Source organism: Myiozetetes cayanensis, unplaced genomic scaffold (assembly GCF_022539395.1).
Source record: "Myiozetetes cayanensis isolate MyiCay16 unplaced genomic scaffold, myiCay2020 scf17, whole genome shotgun sequence".
Lineage (NCBI taxonomy): Eukaryota > Metazoa > Chordata > Aves > Passeriformes > Tyrannidae > Myiozetetes > Myiozetetes cayanensis.
In genome coordinates this window covers 10,995,282-11,019,703 of record NW_026087378.1, presented here as the reverse complement: position 1 = coordinate 11,019,703, position 24,422 = coordinate 10,995,282, and the positions used below count along the sequence as shown (strand labels likewise).

Sequence of the window (24,422 nt, the reverse complement as noted above, 5' to 3'; positions counted from 1 at the left end):
GTTTTCACACACACTGCAGAGCAGGAGAATGAACAAAACTCTGGAGGGACCTGTGTGTTCCATATATCACAGAACAGCTATGGTGCTATCTGAGCTCTTTCCAGCGTAGCACTGAGCGATTCACATCTCTCCTGTTGTTCATCGTATCTCCAGGGGAAGATGTGAATGCAAGGAGTGGCTTGTTCTGGTGGCTCTCTCTTAAAAAATATGGATTTAATTATCTTGTAGGAGGCAAGATTGAAATCACAGTCTCGATGATTAGGGACCAGAAATTAATGGAATTTATCACAGATCCCGGGTCCTGAGGGAGCTCTTTTTGCATTCCCACCTCATCTTTGAGAAGACTCTGCTGGCTCCCACCCAGTTTATTGAGGTGACCAGCTGTGCTGGCCAGGAGAGAAGCTGCTGGCTCTTGCTCTCACTCCTGACACTGTGTTGCCCTTTGCTGTTTGCCCACACTGGAGTGAAAAGTGTATCCATAATTTCTGTCAGCATTTCTGAGGAAGCTTTAATCAGGCAGGGGTGAGGACCAGCACTGCTGGGAGATGGTGAGGCTCAGTCTTCCTGAGGAATCTTACCCCCTCCCCAGCCCCAAGCTGACAGAGATGGGATCAGATTTCAAATATATAGAACATTGAGTGACTCCACTGGGTTTGTGAGATATCCATCTTCAGGTATTCTTTTTAATCTCTTCATTTTTTTCATCATTCAGACGGGGAGTGGGAAGCAGTGGTTTCAGGAAAATGTTATGAGTGTGCCACAGACAGACTATGCAGCATCTCAGGCCTCCATTGGGGTTTGTGCAAGCAAATAGTGAACACAACTTACAGACAGTAGGAGAAAACTCAGAATCTGTTTCTTGAGGCATTTTTCTGGCTTAGTGGGGAGAGCTCCAGCTAAACCAGGGACAATGCCACATTATTCCTGATGTTCCTGGGGAACGAAATGAGTAGGACAGAAATGTTTAGTTACAGAAAACATATTCAGGACCCTCTAAAGTGCCAGACTTTGTCAAGACTTCACCTTTAATAGCCACCAGCAGTGTATTCAGTCCTCTCTAATAGACTCTTACAGTGACAAAGGGCCTCGGGGAACTTTTCCTAGTCCTTTAGACAGTGGTGAGTTTATTCTTTAAACAGAAGATGTTTAGCTCCTTTTTTCTTTTTTTTATTTTATTTTTTAATCCTGACACAGTTTTCTAGATGGGTGCATTATGCATGGGAAGTTCTAGTGGGTTTTGAATACTTGCTGACATCCTATGCTGCTCTATGATCAGCTGGCATTAAAGTTGGAGGTATTTCTTCCCCGTGAGCTTTGAATGGTTATGTTTCACTTTCCAAATCTGAACAAAATTAGAATTTCCAGTTTCAAAAGCTCTCTCTTTTCCTTTATCAGCAGTAAAGAAGAAATGGGAACGCTTGCCTGGCCTGTTCTGTACTGTTCATTATTTTACACAAATGTATCACTAGGTTTCTCTTCTCCTTCATGAAGCCTCTACAGACAGGCTTTTTAACTATCCCTCTTCTCATAGCTTTCATTATTTTCAGCACCTAACATATAATACTTTTATAGAAAGTATTATAATAGAAAGCTCCGTAAAGATCAAATTTCAGTTTAAAATATGAAGGTCACCTCTAAGCCTTGTTAACAATTTCATTGAAATAACTGGAATAGAGAGGTAGTATGAATCATTGCCTCTCTTTTATTGTTTAGGAAAGAAATGAATAAATGTCTAGAAAATGTTTTCAGTAACCTTTTAAAAAGAAATGTATTTCACTGGCTGTAAAGTATGTGCTTGTTTGACTGCTGAGGAACAGATTGCTTGGATAGCACCTCAAGAGCCAAAGCAATTTCAAAGAGAGATGGGCTCTGTTTTATAAACACAGAAATCCCAAGTGCTGTGTATGACTAGAACAGCATCACAGAGAAATTGAAATTTTTATGCTCCTAGAAGATTAAATGAGAGGTTGGTGGAATAACTAACTGTTGGTTTAACAATGGTTTGGTTTGGATAAAACAAGAAGAGACCCTTTGCTGCCTAAATGAAGTGTATCACCTTGGTTCCCTTTTCTCTTGATTTTGTGCTGTTAGTTACCTGCTTGAAAAAGTCACCACATTAAAAAGCCCAAGTTTTGTTTTTTAATGCTCATCCCTCCAAAACCTGTGTATATAACTAGAAACACTAAAAATGTTAACATTTCTGAGATTCCTGGTGTTTGTTCTTGCAAACAGTTCCCAAACAGACCAGAATTCATCAGAAATACAACAAGTTCATTTTTGCTTTTCCCCTGGTGCCATTTTAAAAATAGTAACATCTTTCTCTGAGGGAAAGGGGCTCCTTTGCCCTTTGACAGACAGACAGACAGACTCCTTCTCTGTCTCCACCCCTCCTGCTGCTGCTGTTCCTGTCAGCACAAAGCCCCTGGGGGACAGGGTGACCTGGGAGCTGGATCAGATGCTGCAGAACCCCAGGGCTGTTCCCCAGTGTGGTTTTACTCTCAAGAGGAGAGCAAGACCCTCTCGGTGCAGCGACTGAGCAAATCTCTGGGAGGTCTAAATTGACTTGGAAGGGCCAATGGAAACTGTCCCTGGTGACTACAGGTGACAGCAGGTCCACCTGCACACCTCCCTCACCAGAGTAGGTCCCACGGGGTTTAAGCCCTCCTCCTCCACGGTGAACACGACCCACCAAAGCCCTTGGCAGTGTTTTCCTCCTTGCTGACCTGCTGCCTCAATCTCACACGGCTTTTGTTTCAGGAGATGGGGTCATGAAACCTCCTGCAAGCTGATGCTGTTTGAGGACTGACACGGAGAGGATGTCAAACTGCTCTCTGAAATGATGGCACAGCTCCACAGCACTCACACACAACACTGTGCTGATTGAATAGGAGCAGGGATGGAGCCTTGGAAGGCTTTGCAGATGAGGGAGCTGGAGCTGGATAAAACTAATAATAAACTGTTAGTTTCTCATCTATTTAAGCAAGCTCTGAAGTCAACTCTTCAGAAGTAAAGGCTGGTACCTGCTGCAGTTCTGTGTGCCTGCCTTTTGATCTCCTTCAAAGAGGCTCTTGTACTTTATCAGGGAAATGAAGAGGGAGATCCCTGTGTAATCTCCATCATTACCTTTCATTTCCTGATGTAATGATGTATAAACTGTCCTGTGGGGAGAGTACCTTTCCCCCTGTCACAGCGGGGGCTCCTTTGTAACCCTCCTCGGACTTAAAATAGACACCCCTACACAGCAGCTTCCCCTGATCCTCAAAGTGCTATTACAGCATAGTTGAAATAATTTACATGCTGTTAACATCTTTTTTTTTTTTTTGAGATAAAGCCATATATATGTCCATGGAAGAGTCAAAATGCCCAATTTAGGAAAGAGTCTGAGTTTCTAATGCCACTGACAGCATGCACATCTCCAGAAACTCCTCCATGAATTATGAGGGAAACATGGCTGCTTTCCTTCAAGGTTTTTTCTCTTATTATTTTCAGTTGTTCATTAGTCTTGCGAGGCCAATCAGCCATTTTGACCCAAATATTTGGCCATGTGTTAATTCCAACAAAATTCTAGTGGTTGTTTATTGATCTGAATAAAAGCATGGAGCTTCAGGAAAGTACAGGAGTTGGACGGAGTTGTGCAGTGTTTGATGAAGAACTGACATTTTGCCACCAATTATCACACATAAACACTAACAGAGCAGAGAAAAGGCTGCAGGGCTTCAGCAGAATAAATGAACACTTGCAGATTTAATACTGCCTGTGTTTATTAATGACTTACTCAGCAAGAGGAGCCCTTGTTCTGCTCCTCCGCCATCGGAGAAGGCATGGAATAGATGTGGTTTACATTTCTCTAAACTTAGAAGCCATGATGTAAAGCTCAGAAATAGACATGAATACAGGGGAAAAACAAAAAAGCCAAAAATGTGTAATTTGAAAAACGTGTTCAAGCAAGAGCTGCACAACATCCCGCTTCCCGAAAGGTTCGAAGGAAGAGGGTTACGGGTAGAGAGCCCAGAGGGGCTGTTCGTTCCCTGGGGAGCAAAAGACTTCAGTTTTAGTGCTCATGAACACAGAAAACAATTGCTTTGTTGCCTAAGGAAACTTTATCAGCCTTTCCCTCAGAGTTTCGAAGGCTTAAAGTTTCTGGGCTTAAGCTGTGCCAGGGGAGGTTCAGCCTGGACGTCGGGAGGAATTTCTTCACAGAACGGGTGATTAGACATTGGAAAGGAGGTGGAGGAGTCACCGTCCCTGGAGGTGTTTGAGGAAAGGCTGGTCTGGGTGACAGGGTGGTGTTTGGTCACGGCTCGGGTTCAGTGACTGAATTCAGAGCTTTTTACAACAAACTGACCCCGCGACCCTCTGACCGCTGGGACATCACTGGAGCAGAGCTTCGCCCCCTCCCATGAGGGGAAGAGCCAGGCCTGCACCTGCTGGTGTACACGCCGACAGACCTCACTCACAGCGTGACTCTTAATTAGCGAGCCCTTCGCTAATTAAGCACGGATTGCGCCGCGCCCTCACGCGAAACGGCGCGCGCGCAGGAAGCGTGACCCTTCCCGGCCGCCGTCCCCGTCCCCCCGCCCCGTCCCGGCCGCCACTTCCGGCGGCGGCCCCGGCGCGGAGGCCCCGGCGGTTCCGCGCTCCGCCCGGCCGGGCCCGCAGCCCGCAGCATGCCGGGGCTGCCCGCGCCGCCGCATCGCTCCACTGCACCGCTGCACCGCCCCACTGCACCGCCACACCGCCCTACTGCACCGCCGCACCGCCCCGCCGCACCGCCGCTGCCTCCGCCGCGCCGCCGCGCCCCGGCGGGGACGTGAGCGCAGCTCGCCCGCGCGGCCCCGGGGCTGCCCGGTGAGTGCGGGCAGCTGGGAGGGGGCCGGGGAAGGGTCGGGGAGCTCGGGGAGATGCCGGGCTGGGGTACCGGGGTCAGCGGTGAGGGTCATGCCAGGACTGCGCCTGGCGCGCAGGGGAGACCTTTATTCACGGAATCAGAGGATCAGCCGGGCTGGAAAAGATCTCTGAGATCATCGAGTCCAACCCTTGATCCGCTACCGCCGTGGTTCCTAGACCGTGGCACTCAGTGCCACATCCAGTCTGCTCTTAAAAACCTCCAGGGACGGAGAATCCACCACTTCTCTGGGTAGCCCATTCCAGTGGCTGATCACTCTCTCTGCAAAGAATTTCTTCCTAATATCTGACCTAAACCTCCCCTGGCACAGCTTAAGCCCGTGCCCTCTTGTCCTACTGCTGATTGCCTGGGAGAGGAGCCCGATCCCGACCTGGCTACACCCTCCTGTCAGGGAGCTGTAGAGAGTGATGAGGTCACCCCTGAGCCTCCTCTTCTCCAGGCTGAACAACCCCAGCTCCCTCAGCCTCTCCTCACAGCACTTGTGCTCCAGTCCCTTCACCAGCCTGGTTGCTCTTGTCTGGCCCTGGTGTGACACACTGTAGCCAGGCTCAGCCTTCACGGCTCATCCTGGGTCACCAAACTCACCCCGGAGCTCCCCCTGGAACTGCAGCTTTGGGAGTGCAGGTGCAGCGTGTCTGCACTGAGCCGATGGTGGTGAGGTTGTAGGAAAGGAAGTGTTTTCTTCTAAAAGTAGGTAAATAGGTGACACGTAGTTAAAGTCAAAATTAGGTGCCAGTGGTGCTGCCAGTTTGCAAAGGTGATGAGAAAGAAGCCTTTGTTGGTAGGAGTGTGGTGTAACTTGTCAAGAGCATAACACAGAGCGTGTGTTTTAGCCATGGAGGCTCCCTATGACGGCGCTGAAGTGACTGTGGTGATGGAGGAGATAGAGGGCACTTACACTTACGCATCACCAGTGCCATGCAAGAAGAAGAAGAAACACAAAAGTGCTGGTGATCATGGAGAGAAAGCCAAGAAGCCTCGGTGAGTCCTTTCTGCCTTCATTCAGCTCCTGAGTTGGGTATTGGAGCAGTTTTCCGTGTTTCTGATATGAGTGAGTTTTGCAGTGCACTTGGAACACTTCACAGTGTGAAACATCATATGTGGAACATCAGCTTGGCACTTTGGGCCTGCCCTGATGCTCTTTACAGGTGCCACTGCTGCTCAGTCTGGAGTTCATGTACCTCAGAACATTTTGCCTTAGGCTCTTTCTTGGAGGTTCTCCTTTTTTGCTTCAGAGGTTCTCCTCAGAATCTTTTCGTTTGGTTAAAAAATGCATTTACAAGTAGAATTGAATGAAAAATCCTTGTCACGTGACCTTGAGACAAACATAAACCTCGTGGGTTTATTTTTTCCTAAGGAATTTAATGTAGAATGACCCTTACTGTTTCAATTTCTGTCTGTGTTTCAGATCTGCTTACCTTCTCTACTATTACGACATTTATTTGAAAGTGCAGCAAGAGCTCCCGCACCTCCCTCAGTCTGAAATCAACAAAAAGATCAGTGAGAGCTGGAGGCTGCTCAGTGTGGCTGAAAAAAGCTACTACTTGGAGAAAGCTAAGCTAGAGAAAGAGGGGTTGGACCCGGTAAGTCATCTTTGAGGCAGCTGAAGAGAGGGTCCCTTCACTGCTTACACAGCACTGTGTGTCATTTAACTGCAGATCCCAGTTTGTGTTCTTGCCTGTAAAAAATCTGTATGAGGCCACTGCCTCTTGCTTTTGCCTTCTGTTCAGCTGAGGGAGAATGTTTGGAAATTCAAGATGGATATGTCTAATGCCCACTCATGGTAGTTATTTTTGTGTCGCGTCATCAGAGCGAGCGATGGGAAGGTGGGTGATAAAACCAGGGTTCAGAGGGATTCTGCAGGCTCTGTCATGCAGAGAAATTCCCAGCAAACATCCCTCAGGAAACCGTGTGAACTTTAGGCACTAAAATAGCAGGATTGAGAGCTGAATCGCTTCCTCTTCTCATACTGATTTATTCCATCCCCTGGTTTTCCCAACAGAACTCCAAGGCGTCCACTCGAACAGCAGTAGTCCCGGACATTCCGGGCTTCCGCAAGATTCTCCCTCGCTCTGACTACATAATTATTCCCAAAGCCACCCTGCAGGAGGACAGGAGCAGGCAGTCTGTGGAGCTGTGTGTGGCACAGAGCCCGGCAGCCCCCGAGGGGTTGGCAGCTCCCAGGAGCGTCTCTGGTGTGTCCCGTGAGGCCGTGCAGAACGTCCTCTCCGTGGACTCGGGCGTCTCGGAGCAGTGCATCGCCATCGAGGGGCTGGCAGAGGAGGCTGCAGCCTTTGCCCAGCCTGAGCCTGCCGAGGAAGCCGTTGCCTCGGAGGTTCTCTCTCACTACGTTGGCCCCGTGGCAGAGAAGGTGGCTGGAGATATCCTCTTGGATGAGGCTTCTTTGGAAGTGGAAGGACAGCCGTACCAGGCGGCCCGGGTGGTTATTGAGGAGACTCTTGTTAGCAGCCCCACGGACGTCTCCAACGGGAGCATCGCTGTGGCCCGTCCCCAGGTGCCCGACGGGGTGTCTGTGGTGACCGTGGTGACTGGGAGGGTAAGTTTCTCTGGTGACACTCAGGCTCCTGCCAGAGTCTCACCTGAAGTGTCCAAGGCCCATTTGTCACATTTTACATTAAGATCCTGGATGGGTGTAGGAGATCCTGTGTTGCCTGGCCTGGTGGAGCTGCTCAGTGCTGAGGAAAACAGCAACTCTTGTAATCAGTGATACAAAAGTAGTTTGATGGTCACCTTGTCTCTGCTTGCAGATTGAATCAGCCACATGCTGGTATCACTTGTATCTCAAGATGACTGCTTGAGGTTTCTTTAATTGTTTCTTAAGACAATAGTGGGGTATTGCAGTGCCAGTAATTGGGTTCTGCAGTTGGACTAGAAGATTTTGGGGAGAAAAAACGCTATCTCTGTGGTCCTGATAGTTGTTTTCTTGGTTGCAGAGAGGTAGAAGGGAGTCCTTTTAAGCTGAGATGATAGGGATAAGTTATAGAAAACCTTAGTCTGTGAAGAGCTGGATTCACCGTTTTCAATTTCAAGGTGTGAAGAGTTTGGTAATTTCCAGAGTGAACCTGGTAAGGCTGTTGCTTTTGAAATGGTCACTGCTCTGTCCTGCTTTCTGGTCTCGTCAATCCTTAGGACATATGTTTATTGGTAATGTTAATGAGAGGGAGGGATATGGGTCACCATGTCTGTTGTTTTCTGCATGTATTTTCCCTTTTATTTCATTTTAGGATACTGAAGAGAGTAGCTCCTCCACACCTGCAACACAGTTCATCATGTTACCTTTGCCAGCTCATTCTGTTGTGGAGAACCCAGCATCAATTAAATTGGTAAGAAGTTCAGAGTCTTCTTGTGGTATTTTAAGGTTTGGATGTATTGCCATAGGTTTGTCTTAAAGATGCTGGAATGTCAGGGGTTTGATTTGGGTTCAGTTCTTAAAGATAATCCGATTTGGAGTCATCATATCAGTTGATATATTTTTTTTGTCCCTGGTTTTATGTCTTGCATAAACTAAGGGGAGTCTCTGACTTCCTAGAGTGTCTCATAGGGGCCTGGTTTTGCTGCCTTTTTCTTCAAGGAATTTCTTGGAAGCAGATGGAATAGATAAAGCTATTACAAAACATCTGGCCAACAGCAGTTTGTATGTGGCCGTCTACATGCTCAATTTGAGTGCATATTTGTCTTCATCCCTTTAAGGGCAAGATTGTGCTCTTGTGACAGGAAGACATGAGCTCCTCAGCCTCATGGATGGCTGTCACTTGGGCCATGTGACAGGAGAGGAGCAGCGGCCTCAGGTTTTGAAGCTGTGTGAAAGATTGTGTGGCCTCTTGCATGAGGAAGAATAGTGTTATTTCTCTAATCAAACCACTCCAGCCACCTGTGTTTCTGTAGTCATTTTGGGATTTCATTGTACAGTCAGCACTGCAGCTCCTTGTGTTGTATAAGCTAGCATCAACTCCTGTTTTCCAGTTCCTCTGTGTTTCCAGCTGGTGGAACACTGCAGATATTTTTAGTGGTGCATAGCGTGATCCTCTTCCAGGTGTCTTGGGGAGAATGGAAGTACCTCAGGTTTTTGTTCCTGAGAAGTGTCAGGCTAAAATTGGTTCATTTCTTTGACAGCAGCACTTGCATTTCTAGAAAAATCCGTACCTAGTTAGGGACTTACAGTACAACAGCTCCCTCGGGAGTGTTGAGAACAGGATGTTGGGAAGTACTGTGCTGACAAAAACTCCCATGTGTTGATGCAGTTGTCCTGGCGAAGATGACAGATTCTGCTTTAGTTGTTTTTATAAATAGTGCCTGGTGGTGCTGCTGGTGTTTCAGTAGTTCATAGCTAGTTAGTGAAGCACCAGGGAGTGCTCAACCACTGCATACAACAACCAGTTACTGACAAAATCTGCCTCTGCCTCATGAGTGCTTGTCTTCAAGTCTTGTTGCCCCATTGTCATGCGTGTTAATCACATCTCGTCTCACTGTGGACTGCTGTTTGAATCATTCTTATATCATCTTATTGTGACTTTTCCCTGTTCAAAGAGAGCTGTTGCATCTCTGTAAATGCAAGATTAGCTCCTTCGGAGGTTAACGTGCACTGCTCATCTCTGCTCTGCAGGTTGATCTTAATTTTGGTAATTCCAAAGGCTGTTGTGTAGACTGAGAGTTCAGTCTCAGAGTAGTTAAAGTGCTGACTCACCCTGATCCAGCTGTGTGGTGGTTGTTCAGTAAAAGGAATAACAGTGCAAAGCTGGTGGTTTGCTGAATAACGTTTGTAAAGTGCTTATGAAGAAAAAGGGAGCGATGAGCACAGATCTGTAGAGAAATTCTTTACACTTCTTCTTTCAGACAACCACCTATACTCGCAGGGGACATGGAAATTGCACCAATCCTGGATGTTCCTTCACTTATGTCACCAGGCATAAGCCATCAAAATGCCCAACATGTGGGAACTTCCTGGGAGGGAAACGGATCCCAAAGGTAAATTTGTCTTTCCTAACTTTCAGACAAAAAGTGCTGGTTTTGTGAGTGCCTGTGATATTTCTAGACCTGTAGATCCAGCACAGGAGGTCAGATATACCAGAACTGATTCCTGCACTTGTGTTGCCATGCATGTGCTGGAGCAAGTCACCATTGCAAAGGTCTGAAGTTCTTCTACAAGTTTAGGTTTTCTGTGGTCTTTCAACATTGTTTTTTCAACAGAAAGGAGGAACAGCTCTCAGCTGTAGTAGATGTATGATCCTTTGGGAGTTTGTTCATAAAGTTGATGTAGAGGAAGTTGAAGTGCTGTTGAGTATTGTTGTCTCATGGCAGTGTCTGATCATTCATGATGTTCTGACCTTTAGCTGGAAGGAAATTCCCAGGAGTTGGTGGAGTTGGGAAGCTTGTTTGAGTGGACATATTACCTACTCCGCTTAAGTTATTGGCATCTCTATTAACTGTGTACAGCAAAACCCACTTGCTGCTTAAACCTTGGCACTGTCATGGTGATTAGTCAGCTCTGAACAGATGTGCCTTCATTAAATAAATTTCTGTCTGAAACAAAGCTTCTCAGGCACAATTGAAAGGATGTTCCTAGTGTGAAAATTGGCATTGAAATTCAGTGGCTTTGTGTGGATTTGTTCTGGACCTCCTTTGTTTTGTGTCTGGATCCATTAAACATTCAGGTGCAAGAATTCTTTTAGGCAGCTTGCAAACTCTGTGGTGTCTGAGCTGATGGCTGGGCTTCCTGCGTGGTAGGATACGAATGGTGATGGTGGTGTCTTCACTTTTGTTTGGTAAACCTTTTGTTTGCTGAAGTAGAGAGATGGCTGACTGCAGAAAGTGTTTCTGGATTCTGCCTGAACGTGGCATGTCTGCTCCTGTTCAATCCTACACTGATTTGAACTGAAACATTTTAGAGGGAGTTTTCTTTCTGTCGTTCAGTCTTACCCTGTTTTGCTGGGAACACATTTGCATAAACAGGTCCACTTGTTTTCATGGTGTCATGCCTTTGGAAAAACATGCATTAGAAGTTTCTTTTTAACTAGTAATAGTATCAGTAGAACTGAAACTAGATATATACAAAGGTTCTAAGATACCTTTTTTGAAAAAAAACCCCTAGATTATCCTTCTGAATATGAACTGTATAGTGAGCTTAGAATTAATGTGTTTGTCGTGCCAAAAACTCTGGATTCCATTTCTGATATGTTTTTGCATATTAGCAATTCAGTGTTCATTGTACCCTCGTTGGACCCTGTACAATGACTTCTGTAGCCTTAGTCTCGGAAGTAGCCTTTTTTCTTAAAGTCAAAAAACCTTCCTAAGTAATCCCGTTTCCTGACTTGCTCAAATGTTTGCTTTTCTGAATGCACATATCCAAAAGCTGCAAATTCTCTGTCCAACTCCCTCTTGTTTCTCAATAATAGGGAAGAACAGACAGCATCAGAGAGCTGAAGCCATGAAAGAGGAGCGTAGGAGGTGGGCCCTTGGTAGGGAAGGTGGTGGGTGACTTTGTGATGTTGATGCTAATGGTGATATTTGAGAGAGTTTAAGAAAGATTGATTTTTTGAAGTAAACAGTGCCTAAAAATAATACCTGAAGGACCAAGAGGCCAGATAAAGTGTTACCAGGGCCTCTGCTGTCGTAGGAGGTGCTGTCTGTCTGCTCTGGTACAATTCACAGCTTAAACACTTAGGATTTTGCTGTTTTGATCCAGCACTAAATAGGCCATGGGAAACATGGCATATGTGCAGGGAACTTGCTTATCTGCGAAAGCCTAAAGCTCTGAAATGCAACTTTCTCTTTGTTCCCAGGAAAAGCAGCCAAAAACCAAATCTGAGCCAAATTCAGGCACCTCTCTTAAAACTCCAGCAGCTAAAAGGGGTCAGCAGTCAGTCCTGGCAGAGCCGACAGCCGTTAGCGGGAGTCCCTCCAAGTGTGCCTTGGAGAGCTCGGAAGCCGTCAGCCAGCTGCTGAACGCCGTGCCCGTGGGAGGGCAGCTGCCTGAGATGGAGTGGGAGGAAGTGATCATCTCTGAGGCTCAGGTTCTTCCGAACAATGTGCTTGCTGAAGACAGGCAGGGTGCTGTTGGAGCGTTGGGGGGCCAGGAGAGCCAGCGGCAAGGAGAGGCTTCCTCGGAGCCGGCGGAGAAAGAGAGCGTGGGGCTGGGGGTGCCACCATCCTCTGAGATGCCAAGTGCAGGGGTGAAAAAGCCAGTGGGGTGAGTCAGTTTTTCATGTTATGGGAGTGTATGATGTCTATTGTGTGCTGATGGAATTAGTGCAAGAAACTGAAGGCAGTTGGCGGTGCTTCCTGTAAGACCTGTTCTGTTCTGTTTGCTCTGTGCTTTGTGCCAGTCCAGGATTGTTCCTTTGAGACTTTGTCCATCAGAGCTAATGTTTTTTAAAGTGAAAACTGAATTATAGTCACAGGGTAGATGTATCCTTAGCACTCTCTCTCCTTTTATTGCAATAGCTGTGATCAGTGTGCTAATAAAGCACAGGTCAGGGAAAAGAAGAAAACTGAAGCCGAGGAGGAATCGATGGAATTTTTTTCCACTTGTAGCTCTTGTCTTTCAGGATTGATGCACCAACTGCTACACACAAAGGACAAGAAGTAAAGAGTAAACCAAGACCCAAACCCTCCTTGCTGGCTGCAGCCAGACCCATGAGAGCCATTCTGCCTGCGCCAGCCAGCGTGGGGAGAGAGGCCAGCACTGAGCAGCCGAGCAGCAGGCAGCCCTTTGCCAGTACTGGTAAAAGCAGCATTCTCTGGTGTGCTTTGGGAGCTGTTGTCTTTCCTCACCACACTGAGCTCGCCTCTGTCAAATAATAAGATAGGCCTGGAGGGAAGTGGTGACCTATGCTAGAAAAAAACCCACTTTCTTTCTGCCTGAGAGTGCAGTAAATGGGCCATGAAACACCTGCTTGGGTCATTTCAAGTTCAGAGGAAAGATCTCACATTATTTTGGTGGCATTTACCAAAGATGTCAGAATGAAGCAGTGCCTGTTTCTTCACGTTTAACCTGCTGCATCCCCTTCCTCCTTCTAGACAAGCATTCCCCTGTGAGAACATCAGGCTTGAAGCCCAGTACACTGAAACAATTGGGCCAGTCAGTTCTGCAGCCACCAAGTGCTGAGGAGCGAAAGGTACCTAATGAGTTGTTCTTCAAATGCAAATTATTTTCCTGGTTTTTGGGTGGGGAGGGTTTTATCCATATTGGGTTTTTTCTCTCCCAGGTGAGTGATATGACCTGGGTGAGAAAGAGAGCATAAAAATGTAGCAGCCTTATGATGATGAGATCTGTGACTTGCAGTTTTTATGGTACAGCTGGGAAGCAGCATAAATGCTTGGTGGCTGAGTGTGGGAACTGAGCTGAGAAATGCTGTTGGACAATCCTGCTTTGAGAACCTCCCAGCTACTTCCAGAAGATGTTTTCTGGTGCTTTGATAATCTGACATGCAGTATTGAATACTGAGCTCTTCCACCTGTAAAATATGACTGAGTATGCCAAGATGCTGAAATAAGTCTGTGTGAATTTTAATACCCTAACATGCAAAACACAGTGTCCTGTAGTACTCTGATGTTAAATGAACATTATTTAATTTAATTTCTTGGGGGCAGGAATGCTAATAGATATTGATTACAGGATGTATATATGTATTCAGCAGTAGGTGTCTCATGGGTGTTTTGTCTGCTTTCAATCTCTAGCTCCAGAGTGCTGTGGCCAGCAGGGCATCTCAGGTTAAAGTAGTGGAGGTCAAACCAGACATATTCCCTTCCTGCAAGTACAGCTGCACCGTAACTCTGGTGAGAATTTCTCAAATGGTGTGACTTTGTGGGTTGTGTCCTCTCTGGGATGAGAACGTTCCCTTACTTTCATTTTACTGACTTGCAGAAATATATTTCATTTTTAACGTGAAACAATCTGAGTTTTGTTTGTCATGTCTGGGCCTAATCCCAGGTGACTGTGCTCTGTTCTGCAGTCATGTTTGGGACCTTGTTAAGAGCTGGATTTTCATTCATGTCCTAGCATAATCCCCATCCCCTCAAGTTCAACAGGGAGGATCAGGGCTTTCTGAATGAATTTAATGTGCTTGTGGTTTCTGAAACTGGCCCAAAAATATTTAAGTGCCAGTTAAAGTACTTTGTGCAAAATGACAGGGCTTGCTATTTGACCTTTAAACAAGAGGCTATAAAGTGGGGAAAAAATGTGTGATAATCTTTTTTAGATCTCGTCTAGAATCTTCTTGGCATAAAATCATAGAATCATTTAGGTTTAAGATCGAGTCCAACTGTTAAAAGTCAAGGTCAGCAAACATCTTTTTTGTGTCACTCAGGATTTGGGATTGGCGACATCACGTGGCAGAGGAAAATGCAAGAACCCCTCTTGCAGTTATGTGTATACAAACAGGCACAAGCCACGTGTCTGTCCAAGCTGTGGATACAACCTTGCCAAAGACAGGACTGAGAAAACAGCAAAATCCCTGGTAAGGTTCAGGCTGGTTTGTTTTGTCAAATGTCTCTTGTGGGCTGGGCAGGGAGGTACCTTAGTTTGCAAGTGCCCATAGGAACGTGGTTTGGTTTTTTTTTCATGATGGTAATCTTTTCTAACAGAATAATGTCCTATTTAAAATACCTGTGATGATGTTTGAAGTGTCCAACTCCCGTAGCAGTGGTGCTTCAGGCTGAGAAAGTGTCTGAGCACACTCAGTGCTACCACTGGGTGTCTCCTTAGCTTATAATAAATGCTTCTGGTGTGTTGGTACATGCTGGGGAAATCACCCCTGAAGTCACACTTGTTGTGTCAGCTTTGTTGAACTTCAGACTTCATCAAGAAACTCCCAAGTATGCTGTGCTTTGTGACCAGTTTGGGGCTAGTGTCAGTTAAGTTAGTACATTTTGTATTAGAGCTTCCTATTTTTAAGGGTTTGTAGTGCAACTTTACTTCCTGCCTGAATTTATTTCTGTATGTAGGTTGAGTTTTTTTCTGATGCAGAAATATGTTTTTCAGTTGTTTCTGTTTTTCTGCATGGATGTAAATAATTAATTCTGAGCTTATTTTATTTTCCTTTGAAGTTTCAGGGGTTAGCTTTTCTCATACAGAATTGTCATGTTTTAAGAAAATAAATGAAAAAAAAGGAGCTGTCCTGTTCCTAGCTGAAATGCCCACTCAGCATAGACAGAATTTTAGTCTGTGTGGTAATATGACTCTTCCACTTGCCCTTTTTATTTTGAAGAACATAATTTTGTTTAGTGGTTTTGGTTTTTCTTTAAAAACACAAACAAACTGGGATGGCCTGTGTGAAACTCGCATGGAACAGCTGTGTAAGGAACAGCAGTGTGCTTAGCTCAGCTTGCATTTTGAGAGGCATGTGGCTTGTATCTTCCTCATTTAGGTTTTTTCCTTATTTTCTGGTTCTAGATGTGTTTAGCATTCCTGTCACACATGTTGTTGTTGTCTCTGGGCTTTGGATGATCATTTATCTCATTGTTAGACGAGTCAGAAAACCAGGTTGAGATGTTGGCAGGAGAGTTTCAGTGATTAAACAGGTCAGCCTGTTTGTGTCCTCGCTGTTCTCCTGGGACATCTGGAGTTTGGTTCTCCTGTACTCGTGCATTTTGTCTTGATAGCATTTGTGTTGGAAAGTGTCTAAGGGCTGTAGGTGATCAATTGTAATTGATAAGTGCATTCTGGATGTCACAGACTACAGTTCTTATTTAGTACTGTAGAGAGATGTGCAGGGTGCCATGGCTGGCTGAGCATCTTATACAGGACACTGTGCCTGATAACCTGTGGAGAATGGCAGTGATGATTGCCTGGGTTATTGAAGTGTTTATGAATCTGTTGGTGGTTATCCTCCCCCTATCCCCAATCCCTGCACTAACACTCCAGTTTGATGGCAAATCTGTGATGGTCTAGCAGAGTAGGAGTTCCTGAAAGGCTTGAAGCTCTTGTCTAGAGTAGATGACTGAGCAGTAGAATGCAAAGGTTACTGTGTTTTTACAGCCTTTTGTGACTTCTTTGGTCTTCTTAATATTTCATCCCTGTACTTGCCTACTTGACTGTCTATTTTGCTTGCTTTCTAGGAGGTCAGTCCAGGTCAGAACGACGTGCTGAACACCAGCGAGCCCCTAACCCCCTCCCAAAAAGAGATCCAGCGTCAGTCCACCCTGCAGCTGCTGCGCAAGGTGCTGCAGATCCCCGAGAACGAGTCGGAGCTGGCCGAGATCTTCACGCTCATCCACGAGCTCAACAGCTCGCGGCTCATCCTGTCCAACGTGAGCGAGGAGACCGTCACCATCGAGCAGACCTCCTGGTCCAACTACTACGAGTCCCCATCTGCACAGTGCCTCCTCTGCAACAGCCCCTTGTTCAAAGGGGGGCAGAAGTAAGAGCCTGTTTTGGGCGTGTGACTCTTTCAACCTCGTGCTGATTTTCCGTGTTACAAGTGTGCCTGAAATAATATTTGCTTTAGCCCCTGCGGTGAGGATGGTGAAAGTAACACTGACGTGCATGGAAAGGGTTTAGGAGATTCAAAGGGTGGCTGCAAAGTCTAGGTGTAACTTTTTTTTTAAATTGAAACAGTATTTTCACTAGCTATCCCCTCTTTGTTTTCCATTCTGATGTTTTGAGACTGACAGAGGAAAACATGTGGGTTTACAGGTTATTACAGTGCATTATGTAATTTCCCTTTTCTCTCTCTTCCTGATCTGAATATTTCCTGCGTGGATCTTTTTGCTTGTGATGTTTTTATTCTTTTCATGACTTAGTGTGTGCTTGAGTGAATCCTTTTTTGTAATAAATATCCAAATTGAAACCTGAAGGAATTTCAGAAACTCCCAGTGCATTGGCTAGATCACCTTACCCTACAGGCTTTTATACAAACCTAGTTATCTCCTCTCTGAGTCTGACAGACATCCTCCTGTTCCCACTGCAAAATGCTGGAGAGTTTAAGATAGTCTCTTTCTTCCACAAAAAATACTTTCTTAATACAAATGGTGGATGTTTGCTTTGGTCAGGCTAGAACTAGTTGAAGTATTTCCAACAGAGACAGTTTTGATGCTCAGTAATTTTTTCAGAACAGAGCTGTCTTGCACCCTGTCCTTCACCTTGTGACTTGCCAGCCTGTGCATTGTAAATCCTTGTCTGTGCTGGGCTGCTTTGCAGTGCTCTGCATGTGGGACTCTCACATGTGCCTGCTCAGCCTCTAATTGAAGCCCTGCCAGTGGGAGGGAGCTGGCTTTGACTTTGATTCCTGTTTTCTCAGGTGGACAGCTGTATTTCTGCCACTGGCATTCTCCTGTCTGAACTTCCCCCTCAGCAGCTGCACTGTAGAGAAGCAGACCATTCAGAAGCTCTGTGTGTGCAGGGACAGGCTGTTGGTTGGAATGTGTTACTGATCACCATTTGTTGTCCCACAGCAATGGGACAGACATTTCTCTCAGGGCAGCTGAGATTTCCTCCACCTCTCACATACTGTGTGCCCAGCATATGGAGCTGGAGGGATTCTGTAGTGCTCTTAAAAGAATTTGAGCAGTGACCTGACTCTGCCAGGGGAATCTGTTTTAAAAGGGGTTTTTTTTGGTTGGTTTTTTTTTTTTCTTTCTGGTTTAAATGATGTGAACTGGCTTAGACTGACATACTAAAGAACTCATCTGAACAAGAATTCTTCAAATTACTGCAGGGCTGGACTGAAAAACCCATTGGCTTGACTCAGAGTGGTCTTTTGTTGTCTGTTACAGTTCCCTTGCTGGTCCTCAGGAGTGCTGGCTGCTGACAGCCAACCGCTTACAAGTGGTTACAGCTCAGGTCAAAGTGTGCCTGAACCTGCAGTGTCTGGCCCTCCACAGCTTCACTGATATTTACACAGGTAGGAAAGATGTGAGCCTGCCAACCTGCAGCATGACTACAGTCTGAAGCCTTGGGACTATGTCAGGGCATTGTCTTTGCACAGGAGGGCTTGTTCCCATCCCCAGTGTACTAAACCTGAATTATTTTTTACTTGCACTATTCTTCTGTTTCTTCTTGCAAGTTAATCTGTATTTGTGAGGAAAAACACATACGAATGCTCTGTTGAGGAAGATGGTGCTTTGATTCACTGGTCTCCTCTGTGTGCATGGTGAATGCCGAGTTCTGCAAGGCAATCCCTGAGGTTGTAGTCAGAGACATCCTTGGAGAGTGCTGTTTCTCAGCATTGGTTAAGTGAGGAGATGGATTGGCTGCTGTTCCTCGTAGCTTTTTTAATTCAAAGGCAAGTCTGTGAAAGGAGTTAATCTTTTAGCAGGAAACTTCGCACTTCAGAAGTACAGAAGCACTGTCTGTGTTTCCATTATCCTCTGAGCAGTACTCGTATGAGTGTGTTGTGTGTCAGTAAGGAATATATTTCTTTGTGAAAAAGATCTGGAACCCTACAGACAAAAACTGTCTTCTTTTAACTGCAGGCCTTTTCAATGTGGGTAACAAGTTGCTAGTGAGCTTGGATCTTCTGTTTGCAATCCGAAACCACATTAAACTTGGAGAGGATCCCAGAGTGGCTGTTTCCAATATTCTTGACTCTGTTCAGGAGCAAACTGGTGGGTTTCCCTTCTGGTTTTTTTACCATAACACACCAAATGGTGACCTGCTGATGATTGTTAGGTTATAACAAGGCAAACCTTACCTGTTCTGTTGTGGTATGTTTCTATGAAATCACTTCCTAAATCCAACAGTACCTCCATGACCAGTTCTCAGTAACAATTCTCTGGAGGACAGGTTTGGTTTTATTCTGCTCAGGAATCCTACTACCTCTCCACTGACTTTAGGAAGTGAAAGCTGTAACAGTGGCATGTTTTCTTTTCAGAGAAAAAGCTGAGCCCTGATGAGCAGGTTCAGCTCCAGGAACTGCTGTGCAATGGCTACTGGGCCTTTGAATGCCTTACAGTCCGGGATTACAATGATATGATCTGTGGAATCTGTGGCATAACCCCCAAGGTGGAAATAGCCCAGAGGAACGTGGAAAATGTCCTGGCACTGAAAAACATAGAGGTAGGCTTTTCCCACACTTCACATCCTGTGCGTGCTCAGAGCAGATCATAATGAGTTTTGCTGACTCTGGTCTTCGTGGTGCACGATAAGTACATGAGACCTTTGTGAGTGGTTTTCTGCTGATGCCTGACAAGAGGATGTGGCTGGAGTGTGATGCCTGAGCTTCCTCTTGGAGGTCTTGATGTATAGTTTGGGGAAAAGGAGATCCTCCCTCACTGGACCACAGCTTTTGTCCATCAGCCTCAGAGAGTAGGGACCTTGGATGAAAGTGGTTGAACTTGGCCTGCTTCCTTTGACATGAAGGCATTCTTTTTTTCCCCCAATAACAGTTTCCTAGAGGTGCTGTCTTCTCTAATGGGGAAAAAAGCCCTGGTAGGAGTATGCAGCATGTCTGACTTTTCCAACGAAAAGTGATCGTAGGGAACTTCAGGAGACTGAAATCATCTTGTTATGTTTGGACTGAGCACTCTTCTGGGTTGTCTTCATGCCTTGACTGAGGCTGACAAAGAACTGTCAAATGAACTGTGGTTATTTGTATTTGACCACCGTGTTCCTTGCTCTTTCTAGTTTACTTGGCCAGAATACTTGCCATCAAGCGAAGTGAATGTAGAAGACTTCTGGTCCACGATGGAGACGGAGGTGATTGAGCAGGTGGCTTTTCCTTCCAGCATCCCCATCACAAAGTTTGATGCCTCTATTGTTGCTCCTTTCTTCCCTCCACTAATGAGAGGAGCAGTGGTGATCAATACAGAGAAGGACAAGAACCTGGATGCACAGCCAGTGCCAGGTAACGCTCAGGTTGTGCTTGTTAAGGGAGTGCTCGATGTGTTGGTGACTTCAGTCTTTTGGTCATGTTTAGAGTTGAGAATTGATGATTGCATGTCTATTTTAAAAGTTATGTCTGCTGAGAGAAGGCAAGAATGCTGGGGTGACTTTGGCTGTTCTCAGGCTAATTTGCTGCTTGAGCTTTTTCTTCCCTGTAAAGCTTGAGTTCACTGTTGTGGTCTGATGCATTTGAGACATGGGGGACATGAGAGCACTGTACCCCAAATGAGGTAGGGTCTGATTGCAGAGGGATATGTGCACATCTTGAATGCCAGTCAGGGTTTGTTTCATGATACTTACACGTGAAAATTACAGGTAGTGCTTGGTATCTCAATGCTACAATCTCAGTAAAGGGTGAATAAGTTCTTACAGGACTTGAGAAAAGACTATGAGAGGGATGTGCTAGTCCTGATCAGTGTTGTCAGCATTCAGTATATCTGCTGCATATTGACTACATATAACAGGAAACCATGAAAGGAATAAGCTCAGGTGTATGAAAGCTAAGTTTAGTTCCCTTAAAAATTTAGGTATTAGGTGTAAGAAGGAAAACTGGCTTTGCCAGCTTGTGGAGTCTGCAGCTCTGCTGTGCTCAGTCTGATGACCTCACCAGTGAAGGGCTCGAGACAAGTGTGGGTTGTGATGTGCTTTGGAAGTAGGATTGTTCACAGCTTTCTCTTGCTGGCAGTGGGTTGTACAATCTCTGCTTCTGTAGTCTTCATAAGAAATTATATTTCCCTTTCTGAGTAGGAGAGCTGAGACTTGTTTCCTACCTTTGCAGGGAATGGGAGTGCCTTGGTGAGGCTCCTTCAGGACGAAGTCTTCAGGCCTGAGTTGATAAACACTTACAGTGAGGAAGAGCTGCAGAGCTTTCTGACACAGTGTGGCATCCCCTGGGAGGCTTCAAATACAAAGGTAATGGTTTGTTTGCCCACACAAAAGCCTGCAGGAGTGGAGCTGTTCTTCACTGTATTTCCCTCATCCACTCTTGCCATCTTAGGTAATTAACTTCTCATCTGACTGCACTAAGGGCAGGGGTGGGTGCCAGCAGATTATAGGATAATTTACACATGGTGAAATAAATTGAACCTCTGTGGGCTAGAAGAAAGGAAGGCTGTAATTTCCTTGTCACTGGCTCAGTGTTGTGTAATTGCCTGTCATCCTCATGGTGCTAAGTGTGGGATTAGGAAGTTATTGGGTGAAGTGTAAATTAGGATTTGGGAGACCTTGCCTGCAGACTTCTCCCTCTCTGGAGGAGTCCATTAATTTTAGGCACATACAGACTTTTTCTGGGACCTGTCTTTTCTAGGACCAGCTCTGCTACTCCCTCCTTGCTCTCTATGAGTTTGTACAGAATGGCACAAGCATCACACCACCCTCTGCTCATCACACAGGAGGAAAAATCTACAAAATGTGTCCACATCAGGTAAGGAAGGCTGGAGTCAGCAGTGTTTTTTTCTTACCTTGCTGTTCACTATTTGATTTACCAGCATGGAACTCCCTCATTAAATAGAAGCAACGGAATGGGCTTCTGTGAGCCTTGGGAATGAAACACACTGCTTTGAGGCTTGGAGTATGAGCAGTCCTGCAGGAGATCTCATGATCTGAAACCTACCCTTTATGTTGCTACTGAGGTGGAATTTAGAGCCATCTCTTCCTGAACAAAATAAAATTTATGTGTATGAAGAAAAAACAGAGTATCTTTAGAGAAAATAACTGTCTGGTTACTGTGTAGTCTGGAATATCTTGAAAGGAAGCTTAATTTTTTTAAGTCTAAATTTTTTTCTGTAACTTTTCAGTTTTGTTGTGCTGATGCTGTTAATCCTTTCCTTTCCAGGTTGTGTGTGGCTCAAAGTACATAGTAAGAGGAGAAAGTGCCCGGGATCACGTGGACTTGTTGGTTTCCTCACGTCACTGGCCTCCAGTGTACGTTGTTGATACAGCCTCTTCAGTGGCACTGTGTGCAGACCTCTGCTGGCCTGGCCTGACCTCCCAGATGTGGGGGAAAAACCAGGGCTGCTTCTCTGACCCCATGGATCCTCCAGCGGTTAGTTATGTCTTACCTCTGCTCTCTGCTATGCCAGTCCAGTATGGAGAAGTTTGAAGTGAGATACAAAAATTTAAAAAAAAACCCCACATGTAACCTGCATTGTGCCTCAAGACCATTTTGTAGAATCACAGGATGGTTTGGGTTGGAAGGGCCCTTAAAAATAATCCAGTTCCACCCCTCTACCATGGACACCTTCCACTAGACCTGGTTGCTCAGAGCCCTGTCCAGCCTGGCTTTGAACACTGCCAGGGATGAATTTGACCTGATAAGTGTCTCCTGACTTAAGCTTTGCCAGTGCATCACTTTTGGGCATAGCAGAATCCATTACGTGTTGCTTGGGGCATTGTGTTAAGTTTAATGGTCCTGAACAGGAAGAGCTGTGCTGGGAGTGCATTTTAACAGTTCAGGTCATGAACTGTGGAGCACATTACTTATTTTGACACAGCAACTCACTTCTTTAAAACCGCTGCTATTTCTTGAGAAATGGGAGAGGAAGAGGGTTGCTGGTGCCTTGGGATTGTCTCTGAGGGCATACAAGTGAGGAGGGTCCTGGGTCAGAGTGCTGGCTGAGTTCAGCCAACCAGTATTGTCGTCTTAGCTGTGGGCACGTTGCTTCTTGTCCTACCCGGCGCGTGTCTCTCCCGCAGTACGTGTCCTGCCCTGAGCTGCTGGACCAGCACTACAGCGTGGACGTGACGGTGGCTGAGCACTCCGTTCAGCACCCCATCACCAAGTCATCGGCGCGGCGCATCGTTCACACGGGGTCAGAGCAGAGCAATTCCCGGGATCCCACGGCACGGCATCACTGCCTCTCCCTGTGCCGGGAGCTGGAGCCCTACGGCGCCATCATCGCCGCCGTCAGCGACAGCAAAACGAGCAACATCCGCCAAAGGCCCATCACCTTCGAGAACCCCACGCACTATTACCTCTACAACCGCCTGATGGACTTCCTGACCAGCAGGGAAATCGTGAACCGGCAGATCCAGGAGGTGGTGCAGAGCTGCCAGCCGGGGGAGGTGGTGATCCGCGACGCGCTCTACCGGCTCGGGGTGGCCCAGATCAAAACAGAGACGGAAGAGGATGAAGAGGGGAAGCAGGAGGATGAGAGGGGTTGCTGAGTAACGAAACAACTCGTTGGTTTCTCTCTCTGGTCGTGTGGAGGGGTGGGCTGAGCCAGCTTCTGCAGCTGTCTGGCTTGAGAGTTTATTTTTGCAGGTTGGAGATGTGATGCCGGTGGCTTTGACTGCTGTTACTGACCAAAGAGCTCTGTGCTTCCGTAGTGTTGTGATGGCTGCTGTGAGTGTGGGTCTGTCACCCCCCTTGCTGAAGGCTGCAACCGCCCATGAGGTGTGGGATGGACCTGCTGTTCAGGGCTGTGGGATGGTGCCCTCCCTGCAGCTGGAGGAGGGAGAGGTGTTGCTGGTAGCAGGGAGTGTGCATGCTCAGGCACACAGGTTTTTTTTTAGTTCTGAATCTTGCTTGCTGACTTCTTTGTGCATATTGGTGGCAGGGCTGAGGGCGTGGGAGCAGGCACGAAAAGCAGATGGCTACAAAGATTTTTTCCCCAAAAAACATTCTGAACAGATGAATTTAGGACACTGACTCCTGCTTGGAAATCTTGCATAGCTCTCATATGCATTGGCTGCCAGGAGTCTTGAGTTGAGGAGGAGAAGGAGCTGTGCTGCTTTAACATGCTGTGTCTGGGGAGCCTCCCTGGAGGCTCTTGGGTCCCAGGACTGTGGGTGTTTCAGCTGCAGAGTTTCGAGAATTGTTTGTCCCTTTCACATGAGCACTAATCATTTAGAAACCAAAACATACAGTGAGTGAGGTATGTTCTGCATGGTAAGGTAAGACCTGACCAGGTGAGCCCCAGGGAGCTGTGCTGGTTGGGGGATGGTAGGAGTGCTGTGCAAGGGGCTGACTGTGGAGATGGGAAGGACAGTCAAAGACTGTCTCTGGGATCAAGGAGGAAGGATGAATGCAGTGTCACCAGAGCAAGCAGGGTTCCATATCCACCCTCATGGATGCGCTGGGAGAGCTGCACACACGTGTGCAATCGCGGCACTGTCAGGTGTCAAACCTGCCCTGTCTGTGTCCTCCCAGCGCTCTGGGGTTGGAGGAGTCTCCTGCTGCCCAGGTTGCCTTGTCAGCTCCTTGAGAGGAGTCGGGCTGAGACCTCTGCTGCTGCAGCACAAACCTGAAGAACAGCTTGACCTGCAGTTGCAAATCTGTGCGTGTCACCTGCAGCTCCCTTTGGCCATTGCTGGTGGTGAAGGCGGGTGGATGCTTGCTGTGACCCTCAGGGGAGAGAAGCAGGATGCCAGACTGCTAGGTTGCCATCTTGGGAGTTTGTTTTGCCTGAGTGAGCAGTGGGGAAGATTCCAAGGCTTGCGGTGTAGATGAAAACTCCCTTCTGTGAAGGGGAACCAATTGAGTACCATACTGTTAAAGTAAATGTTAAAGTCTGAGCAAATGCAGTAATCACGGCTTGGGGTTTTTCTGTTAAGAACATTAACTTATTATAAGAGACATTAGTGACTTTTTTCAGTCAGTGATAAAGTTTAATAAATTATCTCCAATTTTGGGGGTGAAACTGTGGCTGTGACTTGGTTTTTTGGGTACAGGGTCTC

At 46.4% G+C, this 24,422-nt stretch overlaps 1 protein-coding gene across 1 annotated transcript; it reads left to right on the top strand.

The window, feature by feature from the left end:
* The first annotated feature begins 4,696 nt into the window (after nucleotides 1–4,696).
* Nucleotides 4,697–24,390, top strand: HMGXB3 (HMG-box containing 3). Its single transcript, XM_050311940.1, has 20 exons — nucleotides 4,697–4,848; nucleotides 5,740–5,887; nucleotides 6,315–6,489; nucleotides 6,909–7,463; nucleotides 8,152–8,250; nucleotides 9,761–9,892; nucleotides 11,707–12,113; nucleotides 12,472–12,647; nucleotides 12,944–13,041; nucleotides 13,604–13,702; nucleotides 14,233–14,382; nucleotides 15,983–16,284; nucleotides 17,639–17,766; nucleotides 18,338–18,469; nucleotides 18,736–18,920; nucleotides 19,488–19,707; nucleotides 20,524–20,657; nucleotides 21,052–21,168; nucleotides 21,580–21,789; nucleotides 22,440–24,390. The coding sequence occupies exons 2-20, from the start codon at nucleotides 5,742–5,744 to the stop codon at nucleotides 22,908–22,910; spliced, it is 3,936 nt and encodes a 1,311-aa protein (XP_050167897.1). The 5' UTR covers nucleotides 4,697–4,848; nucleotides 5,740–5,741; the 3' UTR covers nucleotides 22,911–24,390.
* The last annotated feature ends 32 nt before the right edge of the window (nucleotides 24,391–24,422 follow it).

Excerpts from the sequence above, each read along its gene's own strand:
- HMGXB3 (XM_050311940.1), top strand. The coding sequence starts at position 5,742 with ATGGAGGCTCCCTATGACGGCGCTGAAGTGACTGTGGTGATGGAGGAG. Across the intron at positions 5,888-6,314 it reads GAGAAAGCCAAGAAGCCTCG|ATCTGCTTACCTTCTCTACT; the intron begins GTGAGTCCTTTC and ends TCTGTGTTTCAG. Across the intron at positions 18,470-18,735 it reads CTCTGTTCAGGAGCAAACTG|AGAAAAAGCTGAGCCCTGAT; the intron begins GTGGGTTTCCCT and ends TTTTCTTTTCAG.